Source organism: Salvelinus fontinalis, chromosome 35 (assembly GCF_029448725.1).
Source record: "Salvelinus fontinalis isolate EN_2023a chromosome 35, ASM2944872v1, whole genome shotgun sequence".
In the NCBI taxonomy this organism is placed as follows: Eukaryota; Metazoa; Chordata; class Actinopteri; order Salmoniformes; family Salmonidae; genus Salvelinus; species Salvelinus fontinalis.
In genome coordinates, this window is record NC_074699.1 from 38,522,083 (window position 1) to 38,545,404 (window position 23,322).

The 23,322-nt window shown below is 46.7% G+C and overlaps 1 protein-coding gene across 6 annotated transcripts in view; it reads left to right on the forward strand.

Moving 5' to 3' along the window:
- LOC129834830 (C-myc promoter-binding protein-like) overlaps positions 1–23,322 on the forward strand; it is a 168,464-nt gene that overhangs the window by 109,089 nt on the left and 36,053 nt on the right. For 2 of the 6 annotated variants that reach the window (XM_055900135.1, XM_055900130.1), the window contains 5 exons: positions 9,167–9,311; positions 15,424–15,543; positions 15,882–15,974; positions 19,543–19,668; positions 21,212–21,370. In XM_055900135.1, coding sequence (XP_055756110.1) covers positions 9,167–9,311; positions 15,424–15,543; positions 15,882–15,974; positions 19,543–19,668; positions 21,212–21,370 — 643 coding nt within the window. The remainder of the gene's footprint in view (positions 1–9,166; positions 9,312–15,423; positions 15,544–15,881; positions 15,975–19,542; positions 19,669–21,211; positions 21,371–23,322) is intronic. The other 4 variants (XM_055900131.1, XM_055900132.1, XM_055900133.1 and 1 more) reach the window with 2 other exon arrangements.

Genomic DNA, 23,322 nt, shown 5'->3' on the forward strand with positions numbered 1-23,322 from the left:
TGTATATATATAGGAAGGTATATATGTATATATGTATAGGAAGGTATATATGTATATATATAGGAAGGTATATATATATATATATAGGAAGGTATATATATATATATGTATAGGAAGGTATATATATATATATGTATAGGAAGGTATATATGTATATATGTATAGGAAGGTATATATGTATATATATAGGAAGGTATATATGTATATATGTATAGGAAGGTATATATGTATATATATAGGAAGGTATATATGTATATATATAGGAAGGTATATATGTATATATATAGGAAGGTATATATGTATATATGTATAGGAAGGTATATATGTATATATATAGGAAGGTATATATATGTATATGTATAGGAAGGTATATATGTATATATATAGGAAGGTATATATGTATATATATAGGAAGGTATATATGTATATATATAGGAAGGTATATATGTATATATGTATAGGAAGGTATATATGTATATATATAGGAAGGTATATATGTATATATATAGGAAGGTATATATGTATATATGTATAGGAAGGTATATATGTATATATATAGGAAGGTATATATGTATATATATAGGAAGGTATATATGTATATATATAGGAAGGTATATATGTATATATGTATAGGAAGGTATATATGTATATATATAGGAAGGTATATATGTATATATATAGGAAGGTATATATGTATATATGTATAGGAAGGTATATATGTATATATATAGGAAGGTATATATATATATATATAGGAAGGTATATATGTATATGTATAGGAAGGTATATATGTATATATATAGGAAGGTATATATGTATATATATAGGAAGGTATATATGTATATATGTATAGGAAGGTATATATGTATATATATAGGAAGGTATATATGTATATATATAGGAAGGTATATATATATATATGTATAGGAAGGTATATATGTATATATATAGGAAGGTATATATGTATATATATAGGAAGGTATATATATATATATATAGGAAGGTATATATGTATATATATAGGAAGGTATATATGTATATATATAGGAAGGTATATATGTATATGTATAGGAAGGTATATATGTATATATATAGGAAGGTATATATGTATATATATAGGAAGGTATATATGTATATATATAGGAAGGTATATATGTATATATGTATAGGAAGGTATATATGTATATATATAGGAAGGTATACACTGCTCAAAAAAATAAAGGGAACACTTAAACAACACAATGTAACTCCAAGTCAATCACACTTCTGTGAAATCAAACTGTCCACTTAGGAAGCAACACTGATTGACAATAAATTTCACATGCTGTTGTGCAAATGGAATAGACAAAAGGTGGAAATTATAGGCAATTAGTAAGACACCCCCAATAAAGGAGTGGTTCTGCAGGTGGTGACCACAGACCACTTCTCAGTTCCTATGCTTCCAGTGTATATATATATATAGGAAGGTATATATGTATATATATATATAGGAAGGTATATATGTATATATATGTATATGTATGTATATATATATATAGGAAGGTATATATGTATATATGTATATGTTGGGGTTTTAGGTAGACTAGTGGTTAGAGCGTCGCGCCAGTAACCACAAGGTTGCTTGATCGAATCCCCGAGCTGACAAGGTAAACATTTATTTTAATGTACCTACCGCCGTCCCCTGAGGACTGGGTTGAGAAACCCTGTTTTACCAACACTAGAACAAGATATTATAATGGACCTTCCTGTCAGGTTGTCGGTACCTTCCTGTCAGGTTGTACGGTACCTTCCTGTCAGGTTGGTTGTACGGTACCTTCCTGTCAGGTTGTACGGTACCTTCCTGTCAGGTTGTACAGTACCTTCCTGTCAGGTTGTCAGTACCTTCCTGTTAGGTTGTACAGTACCTTCCTGTCAGGTTGTAAGGTACCTTCCTGTCAGGTTGTACAGTACCTTCCTGTCAGGTTGTACAGTACCTTCCTGTCAGGTTGTACAGTACCTTCCTGTCAGGTTGTACGGTACCTTCCTGTCAGGTTGTACAGTACCTTCCTGTCATGTTGTACGGTACCTTCCTGTCAGGTTGTACAGTACCGTCCTGTCAGGTTGTACAGTACCTTCCTGTCATGTTGTACGGTACCTTCCTGTCAGGTTGTCAGTACCTTCCTGTCAGGTTGTACGGTACCTTCCTGTCAGGTTGTACAGTACCTTCCTGTCAGGTTGTAAGGTACCTTCCTGTCAGGTTGTCAGTACCTTCCTGTCAGGTTGTACGGTAACTTCCTGTCAGGTTGTACAGTACCGTCCTGTCAGGTTGTACAGTACCTTCCTGTCAGGTTGTACGGTACCTTCCTGTCAGGTTGTACAGTACCTTCCTGTCAGGTTGTACAGTACCTTCCTGTCAGGTTGTAAGGTACCTTCCTGTCAGGTTGTACAGTACCTTCCTGTCAGGTTGTACAGTACCTTCCTGTCAGGTTGTACGGTACCTTCCTGTCAGGATGTAAGGTACCTTCCTGTCAGGTTGTACAGTACCTTCCTGTCAGGTTGTAAGGTACCTTCCTGTCAGGTTGTCAGTACCTTCCTGTCAGGTTGTACAGTACCTTCCTGTCAGGTTGTAATGTACCTTCCTGTCAGGTTGTCAGTACCTTCCTGTCAGGTTGTACAGTACCTTCCTGTCAGGTTGTAATGTACCTTCCTGTCAGGTTGTAATGTACCTTCCTGTCAGGTTGTACGGTACCTTCCTGTCAGGTTGTCAGTACCTTCCTGTCAGGTTGTACAGTACCTTCCTGTCAGGTTGTCAGTACCTTCCTGTCAGGTTGTACGGTACCTTCCTGTCAGGTTGTCAGTACCTTCCTGTCAGGTTGTACGGTACCTTCCTGTCAGGTTGTACGGTACCTTCCTGTCAGGTTGTACGGTACCTTCCTGTCAGGTTGTACGGTACCTTCCTGTCAGGTTGTACGGTACCTTCCTGTCAGGTTGTCAGTAACTTCCTGTCAGGTTGTAAGGTACCTTCCTGTCAGGTTGTACGGTACCTTCCTGTCAGGTTGTACGGTACCTTCCTGTCAGGTTGTCAGTACCTTCCTGTCAGGTTGTAAGGTACCTTCCTGTCAGGTTGTACGGTACCTTCCTGTCAGGTTGTACAGTACCTTCCTGTCAGGTTGTACGGTACCTTCCTGTCAGGTTGTACGGTACCTTCCTGTCAGGTTGTACGGTACCTTCCTGTCAGGTTGTACAGTACCTTCCTGTCAGGTTGTAGGGTACCTTCCTGTCAGGTTGTACGGTACCTTCCTGTCAGGTTGTACAGTACCTTCCTGTCAGGTTGTACGGTACCTTCCTGTCAGGTTGTACGGTACCTTCCTGTCAGGTTGTACGGTACCTTCCTGTCAGGTTGTCAGTACCTTCCTGTCAGGTTGTACGGTACCTTCCTGTCAGGTTGTAAGGTACCTTCCTGTCAGGTTGTACGGTACCTTCCTGTCAGGTTGTACAGTACCTTCCTGTCAGGTTGTACAGTACCTTCCTGTCAGGTTGTACGGTACCTTCCTGTCAGGTTGTACGGTACCTTCCTGTCAGGTTGTACGGTACCTTCCTGTCAGGTTGTACAGTACCTTCCTGTCAGGTTGTAAGGTACCTTCCTGTCAGGTTGTAAGGTACCTTCCTGTCAGGTTGTACGGTACCTTCCTGTCAGGTTGTACGGTACCTTCCTGTCAGGTTGTCAGTACCTTCCTGTCAGGTTGTACAGTACCTTCCTGTCAGGTTGTCAGTACCTTCCTGTCAGGTTGTACGGTACCTTCCTGTCAGGTTGTACAGTACCTTCCTGTCAGGTTGTAAGGTACCTTCCTGTCAGGTTGTACGGTACCTTCCTGTCAGGTTGTACGGTACCTTCCTGTCAGGTTGTACGGTACCTTCCTGTCAGGTTGTACGGTACCTTCCTGTCAGGTTGTACAGTACCTTCCTGTCAGGTTGTACGGTACCTTCCTGTCAGGTTGTACGGTACCTTCCTGTCAGGTTGTAAGGTACCTTCCTGTCAGGTTGTACGGTACCTTCCTGTCAGGTTGTACGGTACCTTCCTGTCAGGTTGTACGGTACCTTCCTGTCAGGTTGTACAGTACCTTCCTGTCAGGTTGTAAGGTACCTTCCTGTCAGGATGTAAGGTACCTTCCTGTCAGGTTGTAAGGTACCTTCCTGTCAGGTTGTACGGTACCTTCCTGTCAGGTTGTCAGTACCTTCCTGTCAGGTTGTACAGTACCTTCCTGTCAGGTTGTAAGGTACCTTCCTGTCAGGTTGTAAGGTACCTTCCTGTCAGGTTGTACGGTACCTTCCTGTCTGGTTGTAAGGTACCTTCCTGTCAGGTTGTACAGTACCTTCCTGTCAGGTTGTACGGTACCTTCCTGTCAGGTTGTACAGTACCTTCCTGTCAGGTTGTAAGGTACCTTCCTGTCAGGTTGTACATTACCTTCCTGTCAGGTTGTACAGTACCTTCCTGTCAGGTTGTACAGTACCTTCCTGTCAGGTTGTAAGGTACCTTCCTGTCAGGTTGTCATTAACTTCCTGTCAGGTTGTAAGGCCCCGTCCTGTCAGGTTGTCAGTAACTTCCTGTCAGGTTGTAAGGTACCTTCCTGTAGCAAGGCTTTCCAGGAACTGTCACTACCTTTTTAAATCCTTCTACAACACCTATCAGTCAGTAATGTCACTGTAGTTACCTCATCAAGGTTACAGTCTCTGCATCCCAAATTACACCCTATTCCCTTTATATAGTGCACTACTTTTGACCAGGGCCTGTAGGACTCTGATTAAACGTAGTTGTCACGCCCTGACCGTAGAGAGCTTTTTATGTCTCTATTTTGGTTTGGTCCGGGTGTGATTTGGGTGGGCATTCTATGTTCATTCTCTATGTTTTGTATTTCTTTGTTTTTTGGCCGGGTGTGGTTCTCAATCAGAGGCAGCTGTCTATCGTTGTCTCTGATTGAGAACCATACTTAGTTAGCTTTTTCCCACCTGTGTTTGTGGGGAGTTATTTTCGGTTTAGTGTTTTGCACCTTACAGGACTGTTTCGGTTTCGGTTATTCTCTTTGTTATTTTGTTATAGTTTTCAGTTCTAATAAATTAACATGAACATTTACCACGCTGCGCTTTGGTCCGACCGCTCTTCTTCAGATGACGAAAACCATTACAGTAGTGCACTGTATAGGGAATAGGGTACCATTTAGTAGTCATGCAGTATGTTCTGAGTCCCCTGGGCTCACAGGTCAGGAAGCAGACACGTGGACAGTTGTAGGTCTCCACGGTTACAGCCTGCGGCACCAGACACTATAATCACACAGGACATTACGATGAGTTGTGAGGCTGTCAACCTGTCAGCATGTCAGCAGACCAAATACCACCCCATTCTCTTTATAGTCCACTTCTTTTAACCAAGGGTCTATAGAGCATCCCATAGGGCCTCTGGTCTAAAGTAGTGCACTATATAGGGAATAAGGTTGGCATTTGGGATGTGGGCCCTGGTAACCCGGGCAGTAAATGAACACAGTGATGTTACAGTAAAGGAAGGTTATCTCTGAGCACGGTGGAGCCGTGTTGAAGGTTACAGCACCGCTGTCCTGTACTATCTGTTCCCCTGTGGCATTCTGTTTGCCTCACAAATGGCATCATATTCCCTATTGGCCCTGGTCAAATGTAGGGCACTATATAGGGAATAGGGTGCCATTTGGATGCAGGTATTCTGGGAGTAATAGAGAGAGTGATAGAGGAAGTTATATTAGCTGGTCTGTCAGTGAGGAAGTTATTTTAGCCTAGTCTGTCGGTGAGGAAGTTATATTAGCCTGGTCTGTCGGTGAGGAAGTTATATTAGCCTGGTCTGTCAGTGAGGAAGTTATATTAGCCTGGTCTGTCGGTGAGGAAGTTATATTAGCCTGGTCTGTCAGTGAGGAAGTTATATTAGCCTGGTCTGTCGGTGAGGAAGTTATATTAGCTGGTCTGTCGGTGAGGAAGTTATATTAGCTGGTCTGTCAGTGAGGAAGTTATTTTAGCCTGGTCTGTCAGTGAGGAAGTTATATTAGCCTGGTCTGTCGGTGAGGAAGTTATATTAGCTGGTCTGTCGGTGAGGAAGTTAAATTAGCTGGTCTGTCAGTGAGGAAGTTATATTAGCTGGTCTGTCGGTGAGGAAGTTATATTAGCCTGGTCTGTCAGTGAGGAAGTTATATTAGCTGGTCTGTCGGTGAGGAAGTTATATTAGCCTGGTCTGTCGGTGAGGAAGTTATATTAGCCTGGTCTGTCAGTGAGGAAGTTATATTAGCCTGGTTTGTCGGTGAGGAAGTTATATTAGCCTGGTCTGTCAGTGAGGAAGTTATATTAGCCTGGTCTGTCGGTGAGGAAGTTATATTAGCCTGGTCTGTCGGTGAGGAAGTTATATTAGCCTGGTCTGTCAGTGAGGAAGTTATATTAGCCTGGTCTGTCGGTGAGGAAGTTATATTAGCCTGGTCTGTCGGTGAGGAAGTTATATTAGCCTGGTCTGTCGGTGAGGAAGTTATTTTAGCCTGGTCTGTCGGTGAGGAAGTTATATTAGCTGGTCTGTCGGTGAGGAAGTTATATTAACACACACACACACACACACACACGCACACACACACACACACACACACACACATACACATACATGTCCCGAGACACACACACAACCTGCTCCCAGAGCAGCCGGTGAATTAGAATTGTTCGTCTGAAAGGTTTTTATCAGCAGCCTGTTGATGTCTGGGGAAAGTGTGTGTGTGTGTGTGTGTGTGTGTGTGTGTGTGTGTGTGTGTGTGTGTGTGTGTGTGTGTGTGTGTGTGTGTGTGTGTGTGTGTGTGTGTGTGCTTGACGTACTGAGGAGTTTATTCATCAGCAGTGTGTGTGTGTGTGTGTGTGCTCAAATAGATGGCTTGATTAGGACGGGAGGTCCTTCTTTCATTAGGCTGTGTGTTAGGTGGCTGAAGACACACACACACACACACACACACACCAGTATTACCACCAGTATTACCAGGATTATTACCATCATTATTACCACCACTATTACCAGGATTATTACCACCACTATTACCAGGAGTATTACCACCAGTATTACCACCAGTATTACCACCAGTATTACCAGGATTATTACCATCATTATTACCACCAGTATTACCAGGATTATTACCACCAGTATTACCAGGATTATTACCACCAGTATTACCAGGAGTATTACCACCAGTATTACCACCAGTATTACCAGGAGTATTACCACCAGTATTACCACCAGTATTACCACCAGTATTACCACCAGTATTACCACCAGTATTACCAGGATTATTACCACCAGTATTACCAGGAGTATTACCATCATTATTACCAGCAGTAGTACCATGAGTATTGTCTGGAGTATTACCACCAGTATTACCACCAGTATTACCAGGGGTATTACCACTAGTATTACCGGGGGTATTACCACCAGTATTACCAGGGGTATTACCACCAGTATTACCAGGGGTATTACCACCAGTATTACCAGGGGTATTACCACCAGTATTACCAGGGGTATTACCACCAGTATTACCAGGGGTATTACCACCAGTATTACCAGGGGTATTACCACCAGTATTACCAGGGGTATTACCACCAGTATTACCAGGGGTATTACCACCAGTATTACCAGGGGTATTACCACCAGTATTACCGGGAGTATTACCAGGAGTATTACCACCAGTATTACCATGAGTATTACCAGGAGTATCACCAGGAGTATTACCGTGGGAATTACCAGGAGTATTACCAGGAGTATCACCAGGAGTATCACCAGGAGTATTACCAGGAGTATTACCAGGAGTTTTACCAGGAGTATTACCAGGAGTATTGTTAGCGGTATTTCCAGGAGTTTTACCAGGAGTATTACCAGGAGTTTTACCAGGAGTATTGTTAGCGGTATTTCCAGGAGTATTACCAGCTGTTTTACTAGGATGGACAGCAACACTGGCTACTGTCATTTATAGAATAACTTTATTGTTGGCATGCCGACTGGAATTACAATGACTTTCTGTCTGTATATTTGTGTGTGTGTGTGTGTGTGTGTGTGTGTGTGTGTGTGTGTGTGTGTGTGTGTGTGTGTGTGTGTGTGTGTGTGTGTGTGTGTGTGTGTGTGTGTGTGTGTGTGTGTGTGTATTAGCACACACACACACACACACACACACACACACACACACACACACACACACACACACACACACACACACACATACACATACATGTCCCGAGACACACACACAACCTGCTCCCAGAGCAGCCGGTGAATTAGAATTGTTCGTCTGAAAGGTTTTTATCAGCAGCCTGTTGATGTCTGGGGAAAGTGTGTGTGTGTGTGTGTGTGTGTGTGTGTGTGTGTGTGTGTGTGTGTGTGTGTGTGTGTGTGTGTGTGTGTGTGTGTGTGTAAGGACGTGTAGCCTAAATCAGTGAGTTCATAATTATGCTTCTTTCTCCCTCCACTCCACCCTCTCCTCCTCCTCCTCCACTTCTACTCCCCCTCCTCCTCCTCCTCCCCCTTTCCTCCTCCTCTCATCCACTCCATCCCCTCCTCCTCTCCTTCTATTCCATCTCCTCCTCTACCTCCTCCTCCTCCTCTCCTCCTCCTCTCCTCCTCCTCCACTTCTACTCCCCCTCCTCCTCCTCCTCCCCCTTTCCTCCTCCTCTCATCCACTCCATCCCCTCCTCCTCTCCTTCTATTCCATCTCCTCCTCTACCTCCTCCTCCTCTCCTCCCCCTTTCCTCCTCCTCTCCTCCACTCCATCCCCTCCTCCTCTCCTTCTATTCCATCTCCTCCTCCACCTCCTCCTCCTCTCCATCTCCTCCTCCTCCTCCTCGCCACACCGCCTCTCCACTCCTCCTTCTACTCCTCTCCTCCACTCCATCCCCTCCTCCTCTCCTTCTATTCCATCTCCTCCTCCACCTCCTTCTCTTCTCCACTCCTCCTCCTCTCCTCCCCCTCCTCCTATCCTCCCCCTCCTCCTCTTCTCCATCACCTCCTTCTCTTCTCCACTCCTCCTCCTTTCCTCCCCCTCCTCCTCTCCTCCTCCTCTCCTTCTTCTCCATCTCATCCTACTCTCCTTCTATTCCAACTCCTCCTTCACCTCCCCCTCCTCCTCTCTTCCCCCTCCCCCTCCTCCTCTTCCAGGCGGTGTTAGAGTCTACCTGGCCCTCCAGTACCAGAGGAGGTTACTTCATGTGGATGAAGCTGAGGAACGTGGTTATGGGTGTGGCTCAGTTCAGACAGGCGCTACGCAAACAGCAGCCTCCACCCACTCAGAGTCCTCTATCAGGTAACCATGACGATGCACCGAGCTCCTTCTCTCAGAGTGCCGGGGTTAGGCTGTGATCGTAAAGTGCTGTGAACTTAACACGTTGTGAGGTTATTGTGAGGTGGCTGATTTGTCTGACAGACAAGACAGCTGTGCATGCTTCTTTATGAAATGTGTTGGTTTGGATCTGATGCTAATAGTGGACAGTGTAATAGTGGATGTGTCTGAAAGAGCGATGTGAGAGGTGTCTGTCGTTTTAAACACATATTACATACATACTACAATACATCATTCATCACATTAGATAAAACAGATTCAGTAGAAACCTTCAGATCAGAATACATGAAATAAACACTCACCCTGCACACCCTTTGAGGTGTGGTGCTGTCTGGTAATGTCTGGTAATGTCTGGTGCTGTCTGGTGCTGTCTGGTGTGGTGCTGTCTGGTGTGGCACTGTCTGGTAATGTCTGGTGCTGTGGTGCTGTCTGGTGCTGTCTGGTGTGGTGCTGTCTGGTGTGGCGCTGTCTGGTGCTCTGGTGTTGTGGTGCTGCCTGGTGCTGTCTGGTGCTGACTGGTGCTGTGGTGCTGTCTGGTGCTGTGGTGATGCCTGGTGCTGTGGTGCTGTCTGGTGCTGTGGTGATGCCTGGTGATGCCTGGTGTTGTGGTGCTGCCTGGTGCTGTCTGGTGCTGTGGTGATGCCTGGTGCTGTGGTGCTGTCTGGTGCTGTGGTGCTGTCTGGTACTGTGGTGCTGCTTGGTGCTGTGTGGTGCTGTCTGGTGCTGTGGTGCTGTGTTGCTGTCTGGTGCTGTGGTGCTGTCTGGTGCGGTGTGGTGCTGTCTGGTGCTGGGGTGCTGTCTGGTGCTGCCTGGTGCTGTGGTGCTGTCTGGTGCTGTGGTGCTGTCTGGTGTGGTGCTGTCTGGTGCTGTGGTGCTGTCTGGTGTGGTGCTGTCTGGTGCTGTGGTGCTGGGGTGCTGTCTGGTGCTGTGGTGCTGTCTGGTGCTGTGAGGCTATCTGGTGTGGTGCTGTCTGGTGTGGTGCTGTGTGGTGCTGTCTGGTGTGGTGCCGTCTGGTGCTGTGGTGCTGTCTGGTGCTGTGGTGCTATCTGGTGTGGTGCTGTGTGGTGCTGTCTGGTGCTGTCTGGTGCTGTGGTGCTGTCTGGTGTGGTGCTGTGTGGTGCTGTCTGGTGCTGTGTGGTGCTGTCTGGTGCTGTCTGGTGCTGTGTGGTGCTGTCTGGTGCTGTGGTGCTGTCTGGTGCTGTGGTGCTGTCTGATGCTGTGGTGCTGTCTGGTGCTGTGGTGCTGTCTGGTGCTGTCTGGTGTGGCGCTGTCTGGTGCTGTCTGGTGCTGTCTGGTGTGGCGCTGTCTGGTGCTGTGGTGCTGTCTGGTGCGGTGGTGCTGTCTGGTGCTGTGGTGCTGCCTGGTGCTGTGGTGCTGCCTGGTGCTGTCTGGTACTGTGGTGCTGTGGTGCTGTCTGGTGCTGTGGTGCTGGGGCTGCCTGGTGCTGTGGGGCTGTGGTGCTGTCTGGTGCTCTGTGGTGCTTTCTGGTGCTGTCTGGTGCGGTGTGGTGCTGTCTGGTGCTGTCTGGTGCGGTGTGGTGCTGTCTGGTGCTGTGGTGCTGTCTGGTGATGTGGTGCTGTCTGGTGCTGTGGTGCTGTCTGGTGATGTGGTGCTGTCTGGTGCTGTCTGGTGCGGTGTGGTGCTGTCTGGTGATGTGGTGCTGTCTGGTGCTGTGGTGCTGTCTGGTGCTGTGGTGCTGTCTGGTGCTGTGGTGCTGTCTGTTGATGTGGTGCTGTGTGGTGCTGTCTGGTGATGTGGTGCTGTCTGGTGCGGTGGTGCTGTCTGGTGCTGTGGTGCTGTCTGGTGCTGTGGTGCTGTCTGGTGTGGTGCTGTCTGGTGTGGTGCTGTCTGGTGCTGTGGTGCTATCTGGTTTGGTGCTGTCTGGTGTGGTGCTGTGATGCTGTCTGGTGTGGTGCTGTCTGGTGTGGTGCTGTCTGGTGCTGTGGTGCTATCTGGTGTGGTGCTGTCTGGTGCTGTCTGGTGTGGTGCTGTCTGGTGTGGTGCTGTCTGGTGCTGTGGTGCTATCTGGTGTGATGGTGTCTGGTGTGGTGCTGTCTGGTGTGGTGCTGTGGTGCTGTCTGGTGCCTCTGGTGTGGTGCTGTCTGGTGTGGCGCTGTCTGGTGCTGTGGTGCTGTCTAGTGCTGTCTGGTGTTGTGTGGTGCTGTGGTGCTGTCTGGTGTTGTCTGTTGCTGTCTGGTGCTGTGGTGCTGTCTGGTGCGGTGGTGCTGTCTGGTGCTGTGGTGCTGCCTGGTACTGTGGTGCTACTTGGTGCTGTGGTGCTACTTGGTGCTGTGGTGCTGTCTGGTGCTGTGGTGCTGTCTGGTGCTGTGGTGCTGCCTGGTGCTAGGATGCTGTCCGGTGCTGTGGTGCTGTCTGGTGCTGTGGTGCGGTGTGGTGCTTTCTGGTGCTGTCTGGTGCTGTCTGGTGCAGTGTGGTGCTGTCTGGTGCTTTCTGGTGCTGTCTGGTGCAGTGTGGTGCTGTCTGGTGATGTGGTGCTGTCAGGTGCTGTGGTGCTGTCTGGTGCGGTGTGGTGCTGTCTGGTGCTGTGTTGCTGTTTGGTGTTGTGGTGCTGTCTGGTGCTGTGTGGTGCTATGTGGTGCTGTCTGGTGCTGTGTTGCTGTCTGGTGCTGTCTGGTGATGTGGTGCTGTCTGGTGCTGTGGTGCTGTCTGGTGCTGTGTTGCTGTCTGGTGCTGTCTGGTGCTGTGGTGCTGTCTGGTGCTGTGGTGCTGTCTGGTGCTGTGCTGTCTAGTGCTGTCTGGTACTGTGCTGTCTGGTGCTGTCTGGTGTGGTGCTGTCTGGTGCTGTCTGGTGTGGTGCTGTCTGGTGCTGTGGTGCTGTCTGGTGCTGTGGTGCTATCTGGTGTGGTGCTGTGTGGTGCTGTGATAATGTCTGGTGTGGTGCTGTCTGGTGCTATCTGGTGCTGTCTGGTGTGGTGCTGTCTGATGCTGTCTGGTGCTGTGGTGCTGTCTGGTGCTCTTTGTTGCTGTCTGGTGCTGTGGTGATGTGGTGCTGTCTGGTGCTGTGGTGCTGTCTGGTGCTGTGGTGCTGTCTGGTGCTGTGGTGCTATCTGGTGTGGTGGTGCTGTGTGGTGCTGTCTGGTGTGGTGTTGTCTGGTGTGGTGCTGTCTGGTGTGGTGCTGTCTGGTGTGGTGCTGTCTGGTGCTGTGGTGCTGTCTGGTGCTGTCTGGTGCTGTCTGGTGTGGTGCTGTCTGGTGCTGTGGTGCTGTCTGGTGTGGTGCTGTGGTGCTTTCTGGTGCTGTGGTGCTGTCTGGTGGTGTGGTGCTGTCTGGTGCTGTGGTGCTATCTGGTCTGGTGCTGTCTGGTGTGGTGCTGTGGTGCTTTCTGGTGCTGTCTGGTGCTGTCTGGTGTGGTGCTGTCTGGTGCTGTCTGGTGTGGTGCTGTCTGGTGTGGTGCTGTCTGGTGCTGTTTGGTCTGGTGCTGTGGTGCTGTCTGGTGTGGTGCTGTTTGGTGTGGTGCTGTGTGGTGCTGTCTGGTGCTGTGGTGCTGTCTGGTGGTGTGGTGCTGTCTGGTGTGGTGCTGTCTGGTGCTGTGGTGCTGTCTGGTGCTGTCTGGTGTGGTGCGGTCTGGTGCTGTCTGTTGTGGTGCTGTGTGGTGCTGTGGTGCTGTCTGGTGCTGTGGTGCGGTCTGGTGCTGTCTGGTGTGGTGCTGTGTGTGGCTGTCTGGTGCTGTCTGGCAAAACACTCTAGGCCTCAAGTGACCTATAAAACACTGTAGTCCTCTAGTGACCTATAAAACACTGTAGTCCTCTAGTGACCTATAAAACACTGTAGTCCTCTAGTGACCTATAAAACACTCTAGTCCTCTAGTGACCTATAAAACACTGTAGTCCTCTAGTGACCTATAAAACACTGTAGTCCTCTAGTGACCTGTAAAACACTGTAGTCCTCTAGTGACCTATAAAACACTGTAGTCCTCTAGTGACCTATAAAACACTGTAGTCCTCTAGTGACCTATAAAACACTGTAGTCCTCTAGTGACCTATATAGTGACCTGTAAAACACTGTAGTCCTCTAGTGACCTATAAAACACTGTAGTCCTCTAGTGACCTATAAAACACTGTAGTCCTCTAGTGACCTATAAAACACTCTAGTCCTCTAGTGACCTATAAAACACTGTAGTCCTCTAGTGACCTGTAAAACACTGTAGTCCTCTAGTGACCTATAAAACACTGTAGTCCTCTAGTGACCTGTAAAACACTGTAGTCCTCTAGTGACCTGTAAAACACTGTAGTCCTCTAGTGACCTATAAAACACTGTAGTCCTCTAGTGACCTATAAAACACTGTAGTCCTCTTGTGACCTGTAAAACACTGTAGTCCTCTAGTGACCTGTAAAACACTGTAGTCCTCTAGTGACCTGTAAAACACTGTAGTCCTCTAGTGACCTATAAAACACTGTAGTCCTCTAGTGACCTATAAAACACTGTAGTCCTCTAGTGACCTGTAGTCCTCTAGTGACCTGTAAAACACTGTAGTCCTCTAGTGACCTATAAAACACTGTAGTCCTCTAGTGACCTGTAAAACACTGTAGTCCTCTAGTGACCTATAAAACACTGTAGTCCTCTAGTGACCTATAAACGACAGTGTAGTCCTCTAGTGACCTATAGAACACTGTAGTCCTCTAGTGACCTGTAAAACACTGTAGTCCTCTAGTGACCTGTAAAACACTGTAGTCCTCTAGTGACCTATAAAACACTGTAGTCCTCTAGTGACCTATAAAACACTGTAGTCCTCTAGTGACCTATAAAACACTGTAGTCCTCTAGTGACCTATAAAACACTGTAGTCCTCTAGTGACCTATAAAACACTGTAGTCCTCTAGTGACCTATATAGTGACCTGTAAAACACTGTAGTCCTCTAGTGACCTATAAAACACTGTAGTCCTCTAGTGACCTATAAAACACTGTAGTCCTCTAGTGACCTGTAAAACACTGTAGTCCTCTAGTGACCTGTAAAACACTGTAGTCCTCTAGTGACCTGTAAAACACTGTAGTCCTCTAGTGACCTATAAAACACTGTAGTCCTCTAGTGACCTGTAAAACACTGTAGTCCTCTAATGACCTTTAGTCCTCTAGTGACCTGTAAAACACTGTAGTCCTCTAGTGACCTATAAAACACTGTAGTCCTCTAGTGACCTGTAAAACACTGTAGTCCTCTAGTGACCTGTAGTCCTCTAGTGACCTGTAAAACACTGTAGTCCTCTAGTGACCTATAAAACACTGTAGTCCTCTAGTGACCTATAAAACACTGTAGTCCTCTAGTGACCTGTAAAACACTGTAGTCCTCTAGTGACCTATAAAACACTGTAGTCCTCTAGTGACCTGTAAAACACTGTAGTCCTCTAGTGACCTGTAGTCCTCTAGTGACCTGTAAAACACTGTAGTCCTCTAGTGACCTATAAAACACTGTAGTCCTCTAGTGACCTATAAAACACTGTAGTCCTCTAGTGACCTGTAAAACACTGTAGTCCTCTAGTGACCTGTAGTCCTCTAGTGACCTGTAAAACACTGTAGTCCTCTAGTGACCTATAAAACACTGTAGTCCTCTAGTGACCTGTAAAACACTGTTGCTTCAATTCACTGGCCCGCTAGGATCTTGGTTAAAGATGTCTTGGCACACACACACACACACACACACACACACACACACACACACACACACACACACACACACACACACACACACACACACACACACACACACACACACACACACACACACACACACACACACACACACACTGTACAGTTACAGTCCATAATGTTTAACTTGGTCTAAAGCCAGACAGCCCCAGATTGTGTTGACATCCAGGCCGTGGACCACTCCTTGCTGCGCTGCACAGACACCTGTAGAGAAGTTCACTTGCTTCTCACACATCCCTCACATCATTTTGGTATTCACAGAAAGTTGCAAATCCCTCACAGACAAATTGATTTAGGCTACTTATTCCTCGCTGAAGAACCATCACAGAAAAAGTAATTCACCCCTTAACACCTTGTTTTTGAGGAGCCAAAATGGTGTCCAAGTTTCTCTTAATGCCTTGTTGTCTTTGGAGCAGATGGCAGCGACCTGGACGCTGTGAGTCACGGCAGCCTGGATAGCTCTAACACGGCCGAGCAGGGCCCCTACGCCCCTGACTCCATCAAAGTAGACCCCACTGACGATAGGCGTAGCACAGGTACACCCCAAAATGGCTGCCGACTACGCCATCTTACTACGCCTTTTCTCAGTCTGACACGTCCTTTTTTTCTCCTCTCTCATTGCTTCCACACGGCCTCCCTCCACCTCCTCCCTGCTCTCTCCCTCCTCCTTTCTCTGCCTGCTCCTTCCTTCCTTCCTTACATCCTTCCTTTCTTCCTTACATCCTTCCTTTCTTCCTCTCTTCTTTCATGGCTTGTTGTCTCCATGTTTTTCCTCCTTCACTATGGTTGCTCTGCTGTCTCCCTACCTAACTACCCACTCCGTCCGTCCGTCCCTCCCTGCCTGTGCCTGTGCTGTGTGTGCCCGTGCATGCAGTCAGCCGCGGGGACTGGGGCGGTGTGGGGTCGGACACCCGGTCGGGTCACTCACACTGGGGGGGTTCTGCCCTCCACTCCCCCCGCCACTCAGGTAAATCTATCAACTCTCTCTCTTTCACTATACCTCTTCCTGATACGCTGCCCCTTTCTCAGTGTCTCTTCACCTCTCTGTCTCTCTCTCTCTTTCACCCTCTCTCTCTTTCTCTACCTCTCTCTCTCTCTGGACCTCTCTCTCTCTGGACCTCTCTCTGTCTAGTTCTGTCTCTATGTCTAGTTCTGTCTCTATGTCTAGTTCTGTCTCTATGTCTAGTTCTGTCTCTATGTCTAGTTCTGTCTCTATGTCTAGTTCTGTCTCTAGTTCTGTCTCTATGTCTAGTTCTGTCTCTATGTCTAGTTCTGTCTCTAGTTCTGTCTCTATGTCTAGTTCTGTCTCTAGTTCTGTCTCTATGTCTAGTTCTGTCTCTATGTCTAGTTCTGTCTCTATGTCTAGTTCTGTCTCTGTCTAGTTCTGTCTCTATGTCTAGTTCTGTCTCTATGTCTAGTTCTGTCTCTCTGTCTAGTTCTGTCTCTATGTCTAGTTCTGTCTCTGTCTAGTTCTGTCTCTATGTTTAGTTCTGTCTCTGTGTCTAGTTCTGTCTCTATGTCTAGTTCTGTCTCTATGTTTAGTTCTGTCTCTATGTCTAGTTCTGTCTCTGTGTTTAGTTCTGTCTCTGTGTCTAGTTCTGTCTCTCTGTCTAGTTCTGTCTCTCTGTCTAGTTCTGTCTCTGTCTCTAGTTCTGTCTCTGTCTCTAGTTCTGTCTCTGTCTAGTTCTGTCTCTGTGTCTAGTTCTGTCTCTATGTTTAGTTCTGTCCACTCTTCACCTCCTCCGCTGTGTCCTCTCTGTGGCGATGCCTCTTCGTCTGCTGCACTCCTCCCTTCTACTCATCTGTTTCTTTTTGAGGTTTTCCTCCTTCACTTTGAAAGACACAATTAACAATGTAGCAAGGTAGCAATTATAGAACAACTTCCAAGGATGAAGGACTTTCATTTGGAATATAATGAATGGTTTAGATCAGGGGTGTCAAACTCATTTTGGTCTTCACCGATGTCCGGAGGGCTGCAATTAAAATGGGTAAAAAATGTCCTCGCCGTCAACATTTGCAACAAAATAGTTCCATATCCATCGCTTCTGGAATGTTCCATTCTCCCTGACTGTCTAGCATTCGTTTTGATGACTGTTATCAAGCTGGACAGAGTGAAGAGACTATAAATGACTGTTATCAAGCTGGACAGAGAGAAGAGACTATAAATGACTGATATCAAGCTGGACAGAGTGAAGAGACTATAAATGACTGTTATCAAGCTGGACAGAGTGAAGAGACTATAAATGACTGATATCAAGCTGGACAGAGAGAAGAGACTATAAATGACTGTTATCTAGCTGGACAGAGTGAAGAGACTATAGATGACTGTTATCTAGCTGGACACAGTGAAGAGACTATAAATGACTGTTATCTAGCTGGACAGAGTGAAGAGACTATAAATGACTGTTATCAAGCTGGACAGAGTGTAGAGACTATAAATTACTGTTATCAAGCTGGACAGAGTGAAGAGACTATAAATGACTGTTATCAAGCTGGACAGAGTGAAGAGACTATAGATGACTGTTATCTAGCTGGACACAGTGAAGAGACTATAAATGACTGTTATCAAGTTGGACACAGTGAAGAGACTATAGATGACTGTTATCAACCTGGACAGAGAGAAGAGACTATAAATGACTGTTATCTAGCTGGACACAGTGAAGAGACTATAGATGACTGTTATCTAGCTGGACAGAGTGAAGAGACTATAGATGACTGTTATCAAGCTGGACAGAGTGAAGAGACTATAGATGACTGTTATCTAGCTGGACACAGTGAAGAGACTATAAATGACTGTTATCAAGTTGGACAGAGTGAAGAGACTATAGATGACTGTTATCTAGCTGGACAGAGTGAAGAGACTATAAATGACTGATATCAAGCTGGACAGAGTGAAGAGACTATAAATGACTGTTATCTAGCTGGACAGTGTGAAGAGACTTTAAATGTCTGTTATCAAGCTGGACAGAGTGAAGAGACTATAAATGACTGTTATCTAGCTGGACAGTGTGAAGAGACTTTAAATGACTGTTATCAAGCTGGACAGAGAGAAGAGACTATAAATGACTGATATCAAGCTGGACAGAGTGAAGAGACTATAAATGACTGTTATCAAGCTGGACAGAGTGAAGAGACTATAAATGACTGTTATCAAGCTGGACAGTGTGAAGAGACTTTAAATGACTGTTATCTAGCTGGACAGAGTGAAGAGACTATAAATGACTGTTATCAAGCTGGACAGAGAGAAGAGACTATAAATGACTGTTATCAAGCTGGACAGAGTGTCGAGACTATAGATGACGTTATCTAGCTGGACAGAGTGAAGAGACTATAGATGACGTTATCTAGCTGGACAGAGTGAAGAGACTATAAATGACTGTTATCTAGCTGGACAGGGTGTAGAGACTATAGATGACTGTTATCAAGCAGTTTTCTATTGGTTTTAGTCATTCCAATGTCAACTGAGGTCATTTGAGGGCCGGGTTGAGTGGGTTCGCTGGCCAGTCCGTATGTTTGACACCCCTGGTTTAGATAATACAGAGGACTACTCTCCCGAAGTCTTTGTAAGCAGAGGTTCTGTGTTGTAGGGCAGTCTGAGGGTTGAGTGGAGTGTCTTGTTGTTAAGGACACAACACAGTGCCACAGATGTCTCAAGTTTTGAGGGACAGTGCAATTGGCATGCTGACTGCAGGAATGTCCACCAGAGCTGTTGCCAGATAATTGAATGTTAATTTCTCTACCATAAGCCACCTCCAACGTCATTTTAGACAATTTGGCAGTACGTCCAACCTGCCTTTCAACCGCAGACCACGTGTATGGCGTTGTGTGGGCGAGCGGTTTGCTGATGTCAACGTTGTGAACAGAGTGCCCTGTGGTGGCGGTGGGGTTATGGTATGGGGCAGGCATAAGCTACGGAAAACGAACACAATTGCATTTTATCGATGGCAATTAGAATGCAGAAAAATACAGTGACAAGATCCTCAGGCCCATTGTGAGGAAAACGTTTTTTTTTATGGGATCTGTGAACAACAGATGCGTATCAAACAGATGCATATCCCAGTTATGTGAAATCCATAGATTAGGGCCTCGTGTATTTATTTCAATTGACTGATTTCCTTATATGAACTGTAACTCAGTCAAATCTTGTTGCATCTTGTTCAGTATAGATTTATACGAGCCCAGTCGGGGGAAAGATTCATGTTTTATTCACAGACGATGGAGAGGCAGGCAGGGAGGATCATGGGAAAGATGAAAGACTCAGAGCAGATCAGACAGCTGGTGGCCAGGAGAGACTAATGTTCTCTCTCTCTCTCTCTCTTTCTTTCTTTCTTTCTTTCTTTTTGCAGTTAGAAATTGAGAGACGAGCTTTAAGAAATGTGAAGGAGAGAGAGAGAGAAATCAAGATTGACTACCATAAAACTTAAATTAAACACGTTTCTCAAATTAGAGTTTTAAATGAAGAATGAGGTGTGTCTTGGAGTAGCCAGTTCTGGTTAGAAGTGCACAAACTATCTCTCCTTCCCTCCTTCCTCCAGGGGAGCAGTCAGACCTGGGGTATAACTCCCTCTCTAAAGAAGAGGTGCGTAGAGGAGAGCCCAGCCTGCTGGACAGGGACAGCACCCAGGACAAGGACAACAGGAAGGAGAGTGACTGCAGCTCCTGTGAGTGTTGCTATGGAGTTGTAGATGTTCTGTCAGATGTTTCCTGCTGAGAGGATGTTATAGATAGAGCAGGCTGCACTCTGCTGCCCCCTGGTGGAGGTTTATACTGTCTGTCTGTCTGTCCCACAATGCTGTCAACATCATATATTCAGTCTCCCTGGTGGAGGTGTATACTGTCTGTCTGTCTGTCTGTCCCACAATGCTGTCAATATCATATATTCAGAGTCTCCCTGTTGGAGGTTTATACTGTCTGTCTGTCTGTCTGTCTGTCTGTCTGTCTGTCTGTCTGTCTGTCCCACAATGCTGTCAACATCATATATTCAGAGTCTCCCTGGTGGAGGTTTATACTGTCTGTCCCACAATGCTGTCAACATCATATATTCAGAGTCTCCCTGTTGGAGGTTTATACTGTCTGTCTGTCTGTCTGTCTGTCTGTCCCACAATGCTGTCAACCTCATATATTCAGAGTCTCCCTGTTGGAGGTTTATACTGTCTGTCTGTCCCACAATGCTGTCAACATCATATATTCAGGGTCTCCCTGTTGGAGGTTTATACTGTCTGTCCCACAATGCTGTCAACCTCATATATTCAGAGTCTCCCTGTTGGAGGTTTATACTGTCTGTCTGTCCCACAATGCTGTCAACATCATATATTCAGAGTCTCCCTGGTGGAGGTGTATACTGTCTGTCTGTCTGTCTGTCTGTGTCTGTCTGTCTGTCTGTCCCACAATGCTGTCAACATCATATATTCAGTCTCCCTGGTGGAGGTGTATACTGTCTGTCTGTCTGTCTGTCTGTCTGTCTGTCTGTCTGTCTGTCTGTCTGTCTGTCCCACAATGCTGTCAACATCACATATTCAGAGTCTCCCTGGTGGAGGTGTATACTGTCTGTCTGCCCCACAATGCTGTCAACATCATATATTCAATCTCCCTGGTGGAGGTTTATACTGTCTGTCTGTCCCACAATGCTGTCAACATCATATATTCAGAGTCTCCCTGGTGGAGGTTTATACTGTCTGTCTGTCTGTCTGTCCCACAATGCTGTCAACATCATATATTCAGAGTCTCCCTGGTGGAGGTTTATACTGTCTGTCCCACAATGCTGTCAACATCATATATTCAGTCTCCCTGGTGGAGGTTTATACTGTCTGTCTGTCCCACAATGCTGTCAACATCATATATTCAGAGTCTCCCTGGTGGAGGTGTATACTGTCTGTCCCACAATGCTGTCAACATCATATATTCAGAGTCTCCCTGGTGGAGGTGTATACTGTCTGTCCCACAATGCTGTCAACATCATATATTCAGTCTCCCTGGTGGAGGTTTATACTGTCTGTCTGTCTGTCTGTCCCACAACACTGTATTCAGGTCTATATAGTTCATCTGATCTGTTTTCTCAACATTAAAGGCTTGATGACTTGATGCATGTAAATTCTGTGATGTTCTTTTCTCGGGCATATTTGATGGTGTGGTTGTACTAATTGCGTGTGTGTGTGTGTGTGTGTGTGTGTGTGTGTGTGTGTGTGTGTACGTGTGCGTGTCCAGTGTCGGAGACCGAGAGTGCTAAGGGCGGTGGAGGCTGTCTCCCCCAACAGGACTTCCCAGAGGTCAACGGTCCATTCAAGCGGCATAATTCCGGCATCGTCCGCGGCAATTGTACCTATGACGATGCAGCCTGTGAGCCCAAGGGGTCAACCAGCACAGGTAAATACCTGGAACTAACTGTCCCTATGACGATGCAGCCTGTAAGCCCAAGAGGTCACTCAGCACAGGTAAATACCTGGAACTAACTGTCCCTATGACAATGCAGCCTGTGAGCCCAAGATGTCAACCAGCACAGGTAAATACCTGGAACTAACTGTCCCTATGATGATACAGCCTGTGAGCCCAAGATGTCAACCAGCACAGGTAAATACCTGGAACTAACTGTCCCCATGACGATGCAGCCTGTGAGCCCAAGAGGTCACCCAGCACAGGTAAATACCTGGAACTAACTGTCCCTCTGACGATGCAGCCTGTGAGCCCAAGAGGTCACTCAGCAGAGGTAAATACCTGGAACTAACTGTCCCTATGACGATACAGCCTGTGAGCCCAAGAGGTCACCCAGCACAGGTAAATACCTGGAACTAACTGTCCCTATGACGATGCAGCCTGTGAGCCCAAGAGGTCACCCAGCACAGGTAAATACCTGGAACTAACTGTCCCTATGACGATGCAGCCTGTGAGCCCAAGGGGTCAACCAGCACAGGTAAATACCTGGAACTAACTGTCCCTATGACGATACAGCCTGTGAGCCCAAGATGTCAACCAGCACAGGTAAATACCTGGAACTAACTGTCCCCATGACGATGCAGCCTGTGAGCCCAAGAGGTCACCCAGCACAGGTAAATACCTGGAACTAACTCTCCCTATGACGATGCAGCCTGTGAGCCCAAGAGGTCAACCAGCACAGGTAAATACCTGGAACTAACTGTCCCTATGACGATGCAGCCTGTGAGCCCAAGATGTCAACCAGCACAGGTAAATACCTGGAACTAACTCTCCCTATGACGATGCAGCCTGTGAGCCCAAGAGGTCACCCAGCACAGGTAAATACCTGGAACTAACTGTCCCTATGACAATGCAGCCTGTGAGCCCAAGAGGTCAACCAGCACAGGTAAATACCTGGAACTAACTGTCCCCATGACGATGCAGCCTGTGAGCCCAAGAGGTCAACCAGCACAGGTAAATACCTGGAACTAACTGTCCCTATGACGATGCAGCCTGTGAGCCCAAGAGGTCACCCAGCACAGGTAAATACCTGGAACTAACTGTCCCTATGACGATGCAGCCTGTGAGCCCAAAGGGTCACCCAGCACAGGTAAATACCTGGAACTAACTGTCCCTATGACGATACAGCCTGTGAGCCCAAGAGGTCACCCAGCACAGGTAAATACCTGGAACTAACTGTCCCTATGACGATGCAGCCTGTGAGCCCAAGGGGTCACCCAGCACAGGTAAATACCTGGAACTAACTGTCCCTATGACGATGCAGCCTGTGAGCCCAAAGGGTCACCCAGCACAGGTAAATACCTGGAACTAACTGTCCCTATGACGATACAGCCTGTGAGCCCAAGAGGTCACCCAGCACAGGTAAATACCTGGAACTAACTGTCCCTATGACGATGCAGCCTGTGAGCCCAAGGGGTCACCCAGCACAGGTAAATAAATACCTGGAACTAACTGTCCCTATATATTCAGTTGTTCTGAACTCACTTCACTAAAGAGGGAGGCTCTCGGCTGGTGCCCAGCACAGGCGCATATCAAATACACCACTGGAACGCCGTTTTAAGGTGTTTACACGTCCTAATAATTTGACAGATTACTCAGAAAACGGTGTATGCTTACTTAGATTTTTACCTTACGCCGATTTAAGATAAACAGTGTAAGGTGTTTACATGAATTTTGCATAAACTGCCTACTGCCATGATCCATGTAACACCAAACTATTAGTGACTGTAAACGTACTCAGTGATTCTCTCTGTCTGTCTCCCTCTCCCCCTCTCTTTCTCTCACTCCCCGTCTCCTTCCCTCTCCCCCTCTCTTTCTCTCACTCCCCGTCTCCTTCCCTCTCCCCCTCTCTTTCTCTCACTCCCCGTCTCCTTTCCTCTCCCCCT